The sequence below is a fragment of the Felis catus genome, chromosome C2, assembly GCF_018350175.1.
Source record: "Felis catus isolate Fca126 chromosome C2, F.catus_Fca126_mat1.0, whole genome shotgun sequence".
Taxonomy (NCBI): Eukaryota; Metazoa; Chordata; class Mammalia; order Carnivora; family Felidae; genus Felis; species Felis catus.
Window position 1 is genome coordinate 133,301,429 of NC_058376.1, and position 16,506 is coordinate 133,317,934.

The window sequence follows — 16,506 nt, forward strand, 5'->3', positions numbered from 1 at the left end:
ACTTGCTGACGAGACTGTCTTTATTCCATTGGATATTCTTTCCTGCTTTGTCAAAGATTAGTTGGCCATACGTTTGTGGGTCCATTTCTGGGTTCTCTATTCTGTTCCATTGATCTGAGTGTCTGTTCTTGTGCCAGTACCATACTGTCTTGATGACTACAGCTTTGTAGTATAGCTTGAAGTCTGGGATTGTGATGCCTCCTGCTTTGGTTTTCAAGATCGCTTTGGCTATTCGGGGTCTTTTCTGGTTCCATACAAACTTTAGGATTATTTGTTCTAGCTCTGTGAAGAATGCTGGTGTTATTTTGATAGGGACTGTATTGAATATGTAGATTGCTTTGGGTAGTATCGACAGTTTAACAGTATTTGTTCTTCCTATCCAGGAGCATGGAATCTTTTTCCATTTTTTTGTGTCTTCTTCAATTTCTTTCATAAGCTTTCTATAGTTTTCAGTGTATAGATTTTTCACCTCTTTGGTTAGATTTATTCTTAGGTATTTTATGGTTTTTGGTGCAAGTGTAAATGGGATCGATTCCTTGATTTCTCTTTCTGTTGCTTCATTGTTGGTGTGTAGGGATGCAACTGATTTCTATGCATTGATTTTATATCCTGCAACTTTGCTGAATTCACGAATCAGTTCTAGCAGTTTTTTGGTGGAATCTTTAGGGTTTTCCATACAGAGTATCATGTCATCTGCGAGGAGTGAAAGTTTGACCTCCTCCTGGCTGATTTGGATGCCTTTTATTTCTTTGTGTTGTCTGATTGCAGAGGCTAAGACTTCCAATACTATGTTGAATAACAGTGGCACGAGAGTGGACATCCCTGTCTTGTTCCTGACCTTGGGGGAAAGCTCTCAGTTTTTCCCCATTAAACGATGAATTTAAAATTCATCAAGTATACATACATTACATTCTAGGGAAAAGATGCTCAGTCATACCACTTAGTGCACTGATGTGTCACTATCAAAACCGAGTGGGACGCGAGGAATCTGACCAAGTGAGAGCACCCAGAGCTGCTAGAACAGACTCAGCGTTGCCCTGAACACCTTGCGGGCCTCCTCTGTGCCGTGATTTGCTCTGGGTTGGAAAAGGGGTGGAGTTACAGCCTGGTAGGGGAAGGGGATGTGTCTGCAGTCAAGGTCATTCAAGGCACTGGTCACTCATGGGAAAATCTTTTGAATCACAGGAAAAAGACAGAGAACTACTATCTTTGGCACTCAAGGCTATGATCTCAGAACCAAAATCATTATCCTAGAGAAACTGTGGCAATGAAAGAAATGTCAGATGGTTTAATAAGAATAAATATTGGCTCCCTTGTCACAGCAGAAGGTGGTGGATTGTAGATACCACAGAAATTGATGTTATTCCCTTACAAATCCTATGTGGATTGTTCAAGAGATGGCTGGGAGCCCCTAGAAACAAAAGATGGATCCCCAGAAGTCTACAGAATACAGAAGTTAGTGCAGAACGAGTGGGGCCTGTGTGTCTCCAGGGTTAGGGGACCGGAGGGGTGGAGGCATACCCCAGAGTGGATGTCAGTTACAGAAATGCATCTCAGCGAGCCTCTCGTGATTCTTTCAGGGATAAAATGGTGACATGTTAGGTGGAACAATAGGGCCATCTGAAACTTCTGGCAAAAGGGTTTGGCGTTGGGTTAGAGACTAGAGGCAAAACCCCCCAAACATGCCAAAGGACCATGTCCTCCATCTAGTGTGTTTGACATTGGACTGGAAAGGAGCCATCCTACGAATGAAACCTTCAGAGAAGCCAAAGCTGAGATGATCCTCCAAAAATGCAGGATGATATAACCATGATCAAAAATGTCTCCATAGGCTGGAAGAATGGGCAGAAATTAATAGGATGAGATGAACTGGGAGTCGGTTCAATAACAGATTGAATACACAGGGAGCGGATGGGGAGAACTGACTATGTGCCACCTTACATGATGCAATCTGTCATGGCTGCCCCAAAGTTGATCCAACCACCTGCTGGATGAGCAGAAGCCCAAGTCCAGCTGTCAGAGGACCAAGTGCTCACAGGTGGCAGGCTCCTCTCCAGCTTGCTCACGGCCCCCTGATCCCAGCCACCGAGCACAGCAGGCTGAGTCCCACAGGCTCCCAGACCTGCGTAGGTCAGTTAGACCCACTGTCATCACTGTGTGTCTTCATTTACATTATTTAAACTGATGGTAAAGGCAAAAGAAGTTGTTTCTGGGAAAACTAAGTAGAATGCTTTGAAGAGATTTGACAAAGTGCAGTTGCCTAAAAATAACAACTGTGGCTGACTTAGAAGTGGTGGGGGCTGGAAAAGAGTAAGAAAAAAATCATGAAATCAAGGATTCGGCAGTGAGATCCCTCTCCTAGACTTTCAAGACACTGCCCCAGGACACTGGTGATAGCAACACCTTGGGTGTGGTTTACACAAGAAAGGTGAAGTGAAATTCCAATCAGCAGACCTCAAACTCTAAAAGATGGGCAAATGGATGCGTATTTATATATTTTACATTAAAATAAAATGTGTGGGGGTATGAATATGATTTTCTTTGGTTCTTTTTAATTGGCTTTTCAATTAACTCTCTAACCACCATACCAACTGCATCAGCTAAAAGAGTTTTTACTGTTATCGCATGGTCAGTTCTGGCAGCAAATTTCACAAGGGGCGCTGATGAACCGGAAGGCTCATTCCAAGGAGAGGGGTGAAGACAGAGAAGGCTCTAAGGCCTCAAGGGCACCCGATGGTGTCCATAAGCAGTGATGGGCTCCCAGGCTGAAGGACATGCAACCTCAGAATGAAAAAAGAGGCTCCCTGTCTCTCTGTCTTTCCGTCTCTCATCTACATGACCTATTCATCTCTGTAGTTTCCCCCTTTCTTTCCAAGAAGGACCCTTTCTGCTCACACTCTAAATTGTAAACTCAAAGAAAGTAAACAAAATACCCATGACAGATGCTGTGCGGACGGGCTTTCATACTACTCAAAACTGCCACAGGTTTCCAACTGAGAAACACGCAATGCGTTTGGCTCCACACTTTTCCCTTGCCCAACCTCTGCTGTGCTTTCAGAGCAAGAGCAAGGCAACCGGGAGAGGATCTTTCTAGCCGATGACACCAGGGGACCAATAAAAGAAAGTACTATTTCCCTACGATATGCCAAGAGCTACACTCACAACTTTCGAATATATCATTTTTTAAATTCTCAACTTTGAGGGGCTGACAGTGTTCCCACTCATACCGCTGAAAGATGGAAAAACAAAGAGGGGGTACACTCAGTCACTCGTCTGGGAATAAGACAGCCAGGATGCATTCCCAGACCAGACTCCAGAACCTACCTTCTCTTTCCAACACGCTGCGGTGTTTGCAGAGCTGTGAAGCATTAGGTAGGTTTTCTCACAAAAGCGTCTACGTGTGCATGTGCACATGGGGACAGGGAAGCCGGGAAGATGTGGCTCGACTGGAATGGCACGTGTGTACTGCGAGCGGAGGATACTAATGTGCGCAGGAGGCAGAAAAGGAACAGGGCAGTCCCAACTGTGAGCAAAGAGAACAAGCTGGTCGGCAGTGTTTTGTGGCCAGAGCCCAGGAGTTTATGGGCTGGCCTGGAAGGAGAGAGGCTGCCAGAAAGGCAGGGTCAACCACAAGCCAAGAGGGATCTGCCCAGGGCTTGAACAGGAAAGACCCTTCCCAGAGGCCAAAAGGGTGAAGAGAGGAAGCAGGTGGGTCTCAAGGGTGAAAGGTGAGGCTGCTGGACAAAGGCCCACACACCTGGAGGGGCCAGCAGAAGGGGGGCCGTCAGTGGGGGGAGGGGGGACTTCTGACACATCCTCTTCAAAGAGCTGAGCTGCGGGTTCTGCCCTGGACTGGACACTGCTGGGCCATGCTGGGTGGGACACAGTGTATCCATGTGGTTCTGCTAAGGCAGGGATTCCCAAAGTGGGCTTGAAAAGAAACCTCTGTGAGGAGGGCCTGGATACCTGTGTGTTTAAAAGCTTGAGGGAGGGCGCCTAGGTGGCGCAGTCGGTTAAGCGTCCGACTTCAGCCAAGTCACGACCTCGCGGTCCGTGAGTTCGAGCCCCACATCAGGCTCTGGGCTGATGGCTCGGAGCCTGGAGCCTGTTTCCGATTCTGTGTCTCCCTCTCTCTCTGCCCCTCCCCCCGTTCATGCTCTGTCTCTCTCTGTCCCAAAAATAAATAAACGTTGGAAAAAAAAAAAAAAAAGCTCGAGGGATTCACGCTTCATTCTGAGAAGTGTACCTAACGCTGAACCAAAAGGCCTGCAATCCAATTCAGGAAGCATTTACTGGAAGCCTTAGAGAACAAAGATGAACGTGCCCACGCCGAGAAACTCGCAGTAAGGAAGGAAAGTGGATAAAGAAATCATAGGGATCATAATAGGAGCTGACAGACTTATGCACAGAGAATTACGGAAACACAAAGGAAGAGTCTTTCACTCTGAAGGAGTCTGAAGGGCTTCCTGAAGGAGGCGGCCTATGAGCTGACCTAAAGTCTGCCAATACAGCCGCAAAGAGGAAGAGAAACCCATATGCCCAGGGGTACAGTCTGTCCAGAAGAGATCTCCCCTCCTTTAGTCCTCAAGAGATGGCACTCAGAAGCTGACGCTGCTAAAATGGACGGGGGTCTGTTTCCACTGTGGGGAATTTGGGAATGCTCCAAAGGCACCAGAGAAAAGAGCGAGACTGAAGACTTGTGCGGGGGGAGAACTGGCTGAACACCTACATCAAAACAATTAATTCACTTGTCACTATCAGGAAAATTAAGAAAATGTGTTTCTGCCCAACTGGATGCCAGCCACACCTGCCTATCATAATGTCAACATGTGATGGAATAAAGGCCTATCTAGTGATGTGCTGGTAAATGCTTACAACTGGCTCTCTGAGCCGGGGTGGGGGTGGGAGGGTGGAATCCTAATTTCTAGGCTTTGCCAGTTTTCATGGTGAGGTACTTCCACAAACACAATTTCAAGCGACTAATGACTGAATCCGTCACTGAATACGGAGTTGGAAAGAGAGGCACAGAACCGGCTTCGCAAGCTGGTGCACACCACTGGGCCCACTGTGGGTCTTAAAACCCTATGCCATTTCCCAGGATCTCTGGAGAAAAGCCACAGCATTCCTGAAGTGTGTGTGTGTGCGTGTGTGTGTGTGTGTGTGTGTGCGTGCGCGTGTGCATGTGCGTGTGTCCGTGAGGGAGAGAAGGGGACGAGGGACAATGATGACATGACCCAACACTAATAACACCAAATAGATTAATGCACAAAAATAGGAGGTCGAGAGAAAAAAGTTCAAACATCTGAGAAAGAAATAAAATTAACAAATCAACCTAACGGAAACCAATCTGCACAGCCAGGAAAGCTTTCTGAATAAATGTTCATCTTTCCTGATCTAGCCTCTTAACCCATAAAATTGACCTCTTCTAATTAAAAAGACAATCGTGTCCTTATTTTAGTTTGTAACCTTAACTTCCTCCCACAAACATTTTAGATAGGATGCATTCACTCCAGTTACCCATCAAGGTCACAGTTAATTTCAAAGGCTGAAGAAAGACAAGCCACTGGGGTACTTTTCCTATCACAACTTTCATCAACTAACAGACAACCACAGACATCTGGTGAGAGTGGCATCTATCTTGTTCTTTTAGACACTGGCTCTTAAAACCGTGAATCAGGATCTCCCTTGTGAAAAAGGATTGCTGAGGCCCATCCCCAGAGTTTCTAATTCAGTCCATCTGGGGTGGGGTCCAACAATCTGCATTTATAGCAACTTCCCAGGTGACGCCAATGCTGCTGGTCCTAGGAGCACACTTTGAGACTTTGGGTCAAAGCCATCAAACCACCTTTCTTGAGGAAACCGCGGTGCCCTCCCTTAACAGCCATTTTAATGTGCTGATGGCAAGAGATGTTGCACACGTCCCGTGACCCGTCAATCACTTCCACACATGCACTTGTTTTTGGTGCAGCCACATGTGGCTTGCTGTGAAGGCTAAGTGTGACAGAGCAAACAGAGTTACTGAGTGTTAAAGCCTGTGGGCTGTTTTAATAGGGTCCTTAAGATCCTCAATTGGCACCCTTGTTATTTCATCTTTCATCTGACCACATGAGGTGGGCTGGATGAACAGCATGGCCCCATCTTAAATTCAGGATGTCTAGGGACCCGAGGCGGGGTGTGTGTGTGTGTGTGTGTGTGTGTGTGTGTGTGTGTGTGTGAGGGGAGCATGAGACCAAGGTCAGGCAAGGGGGAGCTGGCAGAGCCTGATGGCAAACCAGGTCATGACCCAATTCCGTACTTTCCTTTAGGGCTCCTGGCCCCTCATCTAACTGGGCCCTGGATGCTGTGTTTTTGGAATTCCAATTTCTGATTGATTAGTACAGTTTTCCATTGTACTCTGTCCCCTTCCTGGCAAGCAGTTACTGCACATCACTGCCCAGATGCAGGCATGCCCGCTCAGAACTGCTGCCGGCGTAGAGGACAGGGGACAGACCGCTGGGGTGCCCACTGCCCTCCAGCAACTAGGTGAGGGCGTCGCCTGCCATCAGGCTGCAGAGGGCACAGCCAGAGGGCACAAAGACGTGGCAAGCACCCACTGTCTGGTGGGTCCCGGCACCCCATGCCCCTCACAAAGAGCTGAACCCACACCTGTCTTACTCTGGCACAGAGAGCCCGGTTTGGCAAGGCCCCTCCGAGCGATGCTAACCCTGTGTTTTTCCAGGGCCTCCTCAAGAAATCCTTTCAGAAATCAGTCCCGCATGTTTAAACAGCTTGCCCGTTTACACCCAAGATGCTGGATGGACAAGAGATGAGTCTGAGAAGCCCACCCTTCTGCAGCGCCCTCAAAGTACACACTGGCGAATCTCAGAAAGAAATCAGGTCTTCGAATGTCCCAGTGGGACGTGGCTGAAGGAATTACTCTGCCCACAGCAGTTTGGTGGCTTCAAGGGTCAACATCTCTCAAGGACATCCTTCAGCATTTATTGTGTAACCTTGGGCCAGGGACCTAACCTCAGTTTCCTCATCTGTGAAATAGGGGCAGTCATGTACTTGCCTCATGGGCTTTTTGTCAAAGATTGAGTGCGTATGCACCAATTTCTTCCAAGGATGCTTGGCAGAGGGAGGCATAAGGTCTAACGCCAACAATCATGTTGCTCCCATTCCAGTGGACACAGACTGTATGTTGGCCTCACGTACGTCACTTGGAGTTTCCAGTGATATGCAAGTGAATGAAAGAACCTCTTTCCACCCAATGGTCCAGTACGCACACTATTTTTCCTACAGAAAGGGCAAGCGGGGCCCATGCCCCAACTGGAGGGCACAGAAGCATTTGAAAGGGGCCTTGTAGGTCTACCCAGGTCAAACTGCCTTTCAGAGGAGCGCCACAGCAGACGCGGTCAGACCCAGCAAGCGGATGAAACAATCACTGTCCAAACAAAGGAAGCACCACTGCCAATCTCACACTTACTTCCAGGACTGTCCATTGTTCGACAACAATAGCATCATAGCCCTGCATGGTTTTGCTATCTTCTGTGGAAACAGCTTCAAAGATGAATACTCCATCTGTCAGGCTGTGTAAGGAATCTGTGGAAAAAGAAAAGAGGCGGGGGGAGTTCTGTAAACCGTCTGTGGCAGAAGCCTTACGAGCAGCAAAAATTTTCACTGCATTCATTAATAATCCCAATCAGAACATCTTTTCAGCATGTTAATTAAAGAAGGCACACACAGCCATAGAGTCTAGCCCCATCAGAATGAATGAGACTAATTTACCTCGCAGTTCTGAATAATATCCTTGATTTTATGAGCCCAAATTTCATTGTTAGCAATCACCATTTGATTTCACGCGTTTACCTTCTTTTTCACGCTCCAACGTCAGGATGCACTGGGGAGAACTTATTCAGGGTAAAACACAGTCATTTAGAGACAGTTTTTAGAAGAAAACTATATTTAGGTGGAAGGTTTTTTTAAAGGGGGGCTAGATATAACACAGCAGATCTGAGTTTGTCGGATGCACTCTAGATGCGCTGATTCCTGGAAGTTCTCATGATGTGGACAGCTGTACAGACGACGCTTTAGCTCTTGTCAAGAGGCAGAATTTGAGGGAAAGGGGAATTTTCCCAAATGATTTACCACTGAAAATGTTTCCTTGGGCATTGCTCTGGTCAGTGTGCCAGGTTCTGAGTTCTATATGATTCAATAAACGTACGTTAAACATATAACAGGATTCAAGAAGGATTCATTGTCTTAGGCAGTGAGAGTATAAAGAAAATTACAACAGAGTCCCCGCCACAGCAGAAGACATTAAGGGAGGTGTTTTCTGCCGCTCCCCCTTTTTTAAAGATGCCTTTTAAATGCCCTAAATTCATTTAGAGAAGAGATTGTGGGAAAGAGGACTAGACAGAGAAGCAGGTGGTTTGGATCCGTGCTCTATCATGAAAAGTGACGTGACCCCTTTCAGGGACTTGGTCTCTCATCTGTGACATGGGAACGTGTACACAGAATCACTCCTGGTCCCTAGATTCTAATCTACAACTCAATCACACCATTAGGTACTGAATTGTGTCCTCCCCCCATCCAATTCATACGTGAAGCATTAACTTCCAAAGTGACAGTATTTGGAGGTAGGGCCTTTAGGGAATTAACTAAGGTTAAATGAGGTCATAAGGGTGGGTCCTAATCTGGTAAGACTGATGTCCTTACCAGGAAAACACCAGAGGGACCCCCCTCCCCTCTCCCTGCACAGAGGCAATGCCAGATGAAGAAGAGAGAAGGTGGCTGTCTGCAGGTTAGGAAAAGAGGCCTCAAGCAGAAACTGAATTTGCCAGCACCTTAACCACGGACGACATCTAGCCTCCTCAACTCTGAGAAAATAAATGTCTATTATTTAAGCTATCCAGCCTGTGGTATTTTGTTATGGCAATTCACATTAAAAGTATCTTTAGTGATATACTATCTTTATTTTAGAAGGATAATTCACATAATAATATGATTTTTTTTTTTAACAGAAAGGGAGATAAATTCAGGAAGTCCTTTGTATTACATTGGAGTTCAGGAACTGTCAGCATTTTCCAGAAGCCACAAAGAAAAAGACGGACAGATGTAAACACTTAACAAATATTTAGCTTCTGTCTTCCACTAGACCTCATAAAGACAATTGAAAGGCCATTAAATGAGAAAATTGTTTGCAACAACAAAAATAAATAAATAAATGGCTAAGCTTAACATTCTTTATACGTGTATAAAAAGCTTATGGTGGTTAAGGGAATTTTAACTGTACAATCTTTTAGGAGAGCAATTTCACAAGGTCTAAAGAGCCTGAAACAAAAAAGTCCATCTTCTTTGACCCAGAAATTCTACCTCGTTCAGCCTATTCTAAGGAAATAACCACTAAAGCCATCAAATATTTATCTACCAGCATGACTTATAAATTCCTTAAAAACATAAACAATCTAAACGCTCAACAATTCAAATATTCAACCATAGAAAAGTAGTCGAATAAGTTAGGAGACTTCCATATAATTAAATACTATGCGGCTACAAAAAAATCATGGGAATGTAATGATTCAGAAACATTCCTTAGAGACAATGTTATAAAGAAGAAAAAAAAAAACAGGATACAAGCCTGCGGTATGAGCTGTATGTGAATTTTTTTTATGTTAAGAAGGGTTAGACAAACTTTAAGGAAATACATAAAATCTAGCAGCACTTATGATTGGTGGGATTAGGTATAATTTGAATTTCTTCTTATCCTTTTCTACAAGATTAATGCAAGAGTTAACACAAGCATCATACAAACAGACAACACAGATGAAAATGAATTTTCTTTTTCTCTCCTCTACATGGCACTTGAAGGCAGAGCTAGAATCAAAAAGTTTTAGGAACTATGGGGAGAAAATGTGAGTACAATATAAACAGAAAGTACCTTCCTTAGAGTAGTCTAAAAAATGGAAGGTAAAACCTCAGAAGAGTGAGTACTGTGTTCCTGGAAGCATTTAAGCTTATACTGAAAACACTTCTAGCTGCTCACTCATTCATTCCAATGCCTACCTAGCATCTATTTTGTGCCAGGTACTCCTGTGGTCATTGGAGATCTTTCAGGCAGCAAGACATATGAAGTCTCTGCCCCATGGAGCTTACCTTGCAGTGTGGGGAGGGAGACAGTGACATAATGTTAGAGGTGATAAATGCTATAAAAATATCAAGTGGGCTAAGGGGAGAGAGTGCAGGTGGAGGCAGTGGTTGGGTATTTTTCAAAACGGGTCTCCTCATTTTGAGTAGAGATATGTACTTAACCATGCAAGGAAGGCTTTTGGATCTTCAGGGTTTGAGAGTTAGGTAGAGGATACAGCTGGAGTAGGGATGCACAGTGAATGAGGGGTAGCCAAGGACCACAAGAGCAGTGGAATCAGGAGAGAAGAAAGTCAAGACTAAGATGATGGGTGGGACGACCAGCCAACTAGGCACTTATCCATGTGACTTGTTTGGCCAATGGGATATTAGCAGGTATGATGCAACAAGGGCTTGGCAAGCCCTTGTGGTTAAACTTAACCTCTTCTATCTCTGCCACCACTTTGAGAGGACATGCCCCAGCTGCCCAAGAGCAGCTCAGCTTAGATCAGCTGACCCACACACCTGAGAGTGAGCCCAGCTGAGACCAGCAGAACTGCCTCATGGAGTTGCTCCAGCCAACCCACCAATGTGTGAGAATAGTACTGTTTTTAGCCAATGACTCTGGGGTGGCTTGTTACACAGCAGTACTGTGGCAATAGCTGACTAATACAACGCCCAACCTAAACCTAAGAAATATGAGACTGGTGTACTTTGGTTGGCTTGGGGATATTCTTGATTATTCCAGAATGATAGAGAGGCATGACCAGCTCAATGACTCACAGCCGTGAGACTAATTCCTGGAGCACAGCAGCCTTGTCCAATATGACGAGATAATACTCCATTTTAAGTGAGATCAATCTAAGTTCATCAACACCATGCTCCAGTTTCTTATTTGTTTCCTAAACTGAGAGTGTGTTATCAAACAGCCTTAGCAAAAGCACTAAGGTTGCCTCTCTCATCTGCTCTGCTAAAAAGTTTTCCCCAAGGGTTTGTTCGCTGCCCTCCTAAGAAACGTTTTACAGAGATAACCAGCGAAGAACAGGGCTTCTCTTTAAACCACATTGTAGGTATTTGGGGCCTCAGGACAAGATGAACCATAGTAAAGCTCACTTTTAAAGTTCTGAAGAACAAAGATCCAGCTGGAGCTCCTGCCACAGTAGGAATACCCTATAGAACCACTTGGAGTAAAGCTTTCCCAAGTCCTGACCTGGGGATGCTTGAGACCAGAATACATTCAATGATTCCCTCAGGATTAGACCAATACGGCACAAATCCCCACAAGACTCCTACCAAAATATATTATCTTCAATCTCCAAAGTCTTTACGTACAAATCTCAATGGAAAATCTCCAAGACCTTAAATTGTGCCTATCATTGCTTTAAGTAATAGAGTACCCAATTTGGCATAAATATTACGATGGTATTTAGCCTGCCGACAGTACCGTGCAGTGGAGCTGAGGTCCAGAAGAGGGAATGAGACACCATAGTCCATCCAGACCATCCCAGCCACTGCCTGGCTTTCTCTGCTTCCTCCCTGGTCACAGGCCTGAGAGGAGGGCTGTGTGGTCAGTGGGGAGATGTATGGCCAGACTTGGTTGGGGTGTGAAATAGGAATAAACCAGGTCCTTATTTACCAGCTGCCTCAGCCACCGTCTGCCTTCTAGCCCCTCAGCCCACTGCTCTGCTATTCTGAATCCGGAGTGCTGATTCACCTACTTAACTACAAAGCAAGTTCGGAATGGCTGTCAAAATTTGATCATCTGTAACAGCAAAAAAGCCAATGAACCACGGAGAGCAGACAGCTGGGCTTTTAAAGAACCCCTTGTTTTGACGGCCTCGTCCACTCCGCGTCTTCTCATTACCTTCCTGGCTCAGCCTTGCTGTGATGCGCACCGAGCTGGGTATAAATAGGTCTTTCTTACAGTGAAGGCTCCCAATGTAAAAGGTTAAATCACCCTACATCTATGGAAAACACTCCATTATCACTGCATTTTTTATTAAAGTAAAGATGCTTCCCTACTGTGCACAGAGAGCTATTTGCCCCAGTACCGTATAAATATTTGATGCCAGTCTTTTGGCAAAAGGCCACCTTAACATTCCAAGCTTATGATTTTATAAAAAGGAGGTGTGAAAAGGAGATTCGCCCCATTATTCCAAGAGGTAAATTCTGGGAGGGCAACTGTTCTTTCCCTGCAGCCTCTGAGACCTAGCAAACTAAGCTTCAGGCTTATCCTCGATGCTGTTCCCCAAAGTCCAGCTGGAAATGTGCACACCATGATGAGTGGTCAACGTATGTGGTCTAATTACGCGAGATGAAAAAAGAAAAAGTCACCGTTCTCCTTTTAACAAGCTAGATTGGACTAAACCGTCCCCACTGAGGTAGCTGGCCTAACAGATTTCCTTGAGTCTCTGAGAGCCCCTTCTCCCCATCAGAGGCTACATGGTGCTCACAGCACCCCGTATGTGCCAGGAACGGCACGTCCCGATTGTATAACCATAACTGCACATGTGACTGCTGTCACGATGACCTATGACCCCACCATAAATGTAATCGCCGTTTAACCAATCCTGGCTAATGGTGCCATGTTGCTCCCCGATCATACCGTGCCTAATTGACTGATATTATCGGAAGAGTGAGCAGGTCTACTGCCTTCTCCTTCCTGAGCATTCACAGCTGCTGTTGGCCTGCCTTCACTCCTGCATTCTAACTTTGAAGTGGTGAGTGACCTAGAGGAGGTACAACCCATCTTCAGTTGCAGCAAGGTGAACCCGCAAGTTCGGAGCCATTTAACCAACCAGACGGGGAAGAAACGTTCTGATTGGGTGTTTGCTGGATGTGAGGCACATGCCCAGGCACAGTTCATAGTTTCTCACTGAATCCCTCCCCCACATCTGCAAGGCTAATCATTCCCTCTTAATAGGTAAGAAAATGGAGGTCTCAGAAGTTAAATCACGTGTCCATGTTCAAAGGGAATGCAAGGGGCAAAAGAGATCAAAAGTATGATTTGTTCGATTCCAAAGCCTGTGCCCTTTCAGTAACTAACAGGTATTTACTGAGCTAGCACTCTGTGTGCTGGGCGCTGGGGCTCCAGCTAGTGGTGGCGATGAACATCTCAGGTTCCCAGCCTGACCACTACACCATCCTCCATGTCTGGTGTTTTGGGTGCCATCCCAGGGATGTCACAATGAGACTGGCCTTAGGGCTTCAGTTTGGGGCCAAATCTATGCAGATGCCATGCTTTCCTAGATGGGACAAAAAACACACTTGGAAGCGGAGTAGTTGTGTCTATCGACCTAAAGGAGAGTATATAGCAATGAGAAGAAATGATCTGCAACTACATGTAAAACTGTGGATGGATCTCACAAATACAACGAGTGAAAGAAGCCCAACACAAGAAGGGCGTTCATTCACATACTCCATTCATATGAAGTTTACAACTAATCTATGGTGTTTCAAGTTGGGACATGGTCATCCCCTGGGAACCAGGGACTATGAGGTGCATGAGGGGGGCTTTGAGGGGGCTGGTACATTCTGTTTCTTGATCTGGTGCTGGTTACAGAGACATGCTCACCTTGTGAAAATCTTCTGGGCTATATCCTCATAACGTGCATAGTTTTCTCGATATGTGCTATACTCCAATAAAAAGGTCATTTGAAGATGTGCTATGAATATAAGGGAAAATGCACCTATGGCATAAGGGAACTCTACCCCCACATTAGTAAGTGGCTCCTCTGAAACAGAGGCCATATCTGTAATCAGTAGGCCAAACATTCCCAGGCAGTGGCTGCTGGAAGCACCTGGGATTGCCTCATCTCTCTTCCTTTCCATTCCGCCTACACCTAGCTCTTCAATTCCCCGGGTTCCTGTGATACACGCCCGAATACCGGCTTTTCCCCTCATTGCCATCGGCACTACCGACCGTCGTCCAGAAACCTTCATTAGTCACCTTCTGTATACAGCACACGGTGTACAAACACTGGGGTGCTAAGAAGTACAGATGCAGAACCTGCCCGAGGGTTTGTAGCCTCTACGTGAATGTAGGTCTATGTGTATTCTACTTGAAACAGGTACACTTTGAACTTGTGTATTTTGCAAATATAAAGTAATTTAGGTTATGCTGGGCATCAAAAATGATGATATAAATACTGAATGTTATTTGGATTTACATGTGGCTGGGGTATCAGGGACAGTCTCAAGGAAGACAATCTATCAAAAGGATAGGAATGGAGGAACATGTAGGTATAATGTGTCTCCTGATGAGATGCAACTTTAAAACCCAACAGCATCTAGAATGTACTGTGGTCGCAGTGCTTAATTTATCAAGGCCTTAGAACTAAATTCCAGTGTATAGGATACAGAGGCTAGAGAAATTAGGTAAATGACATCACAAGGCACCAACCACAGACAAATAATGCAGGACATTCAGCAGTATACGAGGCTGGGTTTATTTCAAAGAGCGAGGCTTATAAAAAAGGACTCTTTTAGGTAAAACTTGAGAAGTGAGGATATGGTCACCATATGCAGTGCATAATGCTGGACTGGATTCTGGTTCAGACCGTCAGACCACTTGCTGCCAAGGACATTTTTGAAACAAATGAAAACATGTTTCGTTTTTTTAAAATTTCTTTTGAGAGAGAGAGAGAGAGAGAGGAAGCGCAGGGGAGGGGCAGAGAGAGAAGGAGAAAGAGGATCCCAAGGAGGCTCCATGCTGTCAGTGCAGAGCCCAATGTGGGGCTCGAGCTCACAAACCATGAGCCAAAATCAAGAGTCAGACACTTAACTGAATGAGCCATCCAGGCACCCCCAACTGAAAACATTTGAATGTGGGATGGATAAAGACGATACTGCCAGGGGTGTAAGGACTGTGGGGCTAGGAGAGGGTGAGGGGAGGGCCAGGGGAGCAGGAGAAGGAGGCCAGCACAGGGCCAAGGGAGGGAAAAGGGAGGTGGGAACAAGGATAGGGCAAGGGCGGAACAAACGACAAGGCCAGCCAGGGGACACCGGGAAGACCAGGGCAGGCAAGGAGAGTTGATGGTGGCAGCCGTAGCATCGATGGCCAGTGATAGCAGCAGGTACTCTGCAGGCCTGAAGGCCCTTGGTGAGAAATCAGGCTCCTGCGTGGGTCTTTAGAGGGTGGGCACCCAGCTCCACCTTGCCCTTACCTTGGACTCCTGTACCTACCCAACTCCTCACCAACGGCAGAAAGATTCCCCTCCCGGCCTCTCCCATCTGCTGGCAACACAGACTCTAGCTTTTGCCTCATCGGGTGGCGTTTCTGTGTGCCTGTCTGCCCTGCTGTCTGACCCACCCCTGGACGCAGCCACACAGGTGGCTGGCAGTCCAGGCCCTGCTACTTTCCTAAGGGTGACTCTGAAGCTCCCCTCCCTTCTCAAGGGTCACCCAAGGCCTCACTGGGAGCCTGAACCTCTTGCCAACACGGCCACCTCTTTTACCCCCTCCTCACATCCATTTTCCCTAGCCTGACCCTTCTTTCTTCCTACCGCTTTCTTGCCACTTACTAGCTGGCAACCTTGGCAATGACTTAACCACTCTGTGCCTCAGTTTCCACAGCCGTATCACAGGGATAACGATGGTATCTACTTTACTGAGTTGTGGGGATTAGACGAGTTGCTGTGTTTGAACTGCTCAGACCAGCACCAACCCATAGTAACTGCTATGAGACCATCAGCATCATTATGCTTCTCTTTTATCTGTGCCTCTGCTTGCCAGGGCCCAAGGGCACAGCCACCCCAGCTGAAGACACCTGGTCCTTCTTAGGCTTAATAAAAGGTTCCAGAGGAGGAGCTCTGGAGACTCAGCAGAAGCCCAAACTTGAGGACCGTTAAAGTCTTTCCATGTCCCCGAGGGGTAAAGGCTTGAAAACAGAAGCTGGAGTCTTAACTGAACGATTCAAGCTAAAACATCACCCTGTTTATGGGACAAAGTTCTCACGAGTTTTATGACTCTGTGGAAAATATTTCAGAGTATAAATATCCATTTAAGAATCAGGACTGGTGTTTTTCCAGGTGGCAAACAGCTTAAAGATGTGCTTCTGGCTCTGCCAGGTTTACTTGTAAGGACACTAATTATCTTATTAGAAACAGGTTCCTTTTTATAATTATGATTAGCTTGACTTTTTTTTTTTTTTTAATTCTGGGAAAAGAGCATATGTATATTTCATCCCTGCCCAACGGAAACCTTGGGCTTTTCCAGAGCAGAAACACCCTGGCCACTGAGCATTACTCCCAAGTCACATTCCCCCCACATCGAACCAGACAGGGTGAAACTGCGTTTGAAGTTTGAGTGGGTTTAAATAAATTTTGTTCTGAGAATTTTGCAGCCATCCCCGAGACTGAGACGTGCAGCTGTGGCCGAGCCGTAGACATGTCATAGGCTTGG

General features: G+C 46.0%; 1 protein-coding gene across 4 annotated transcripts in view; it reads right to left on the reverse strand.

Moving 5' to 3' along the window:
• Positions 1–16,506, reverse strand: part of RFTN1 (raftlin, lipid raft linker 1) — a 207,836-nt gene that overhangs the window by 37,632 nt on the left and 153,698 nt on the right. For all 4 annotated transcript variants that reach the window (XM_006936444.5, XM_045037651.1, XM_006936442.4 and 1 more), the window contains one exon: positions 7,466–7,581. In XM_006936444.5, the coding sequence (XP_006936506.2) occupies positions 7,466–7,581 (116 nt within the window). The remainder of the gene's footprint in view (positions 1–7,465; positions 7,582–16,506) is intronic.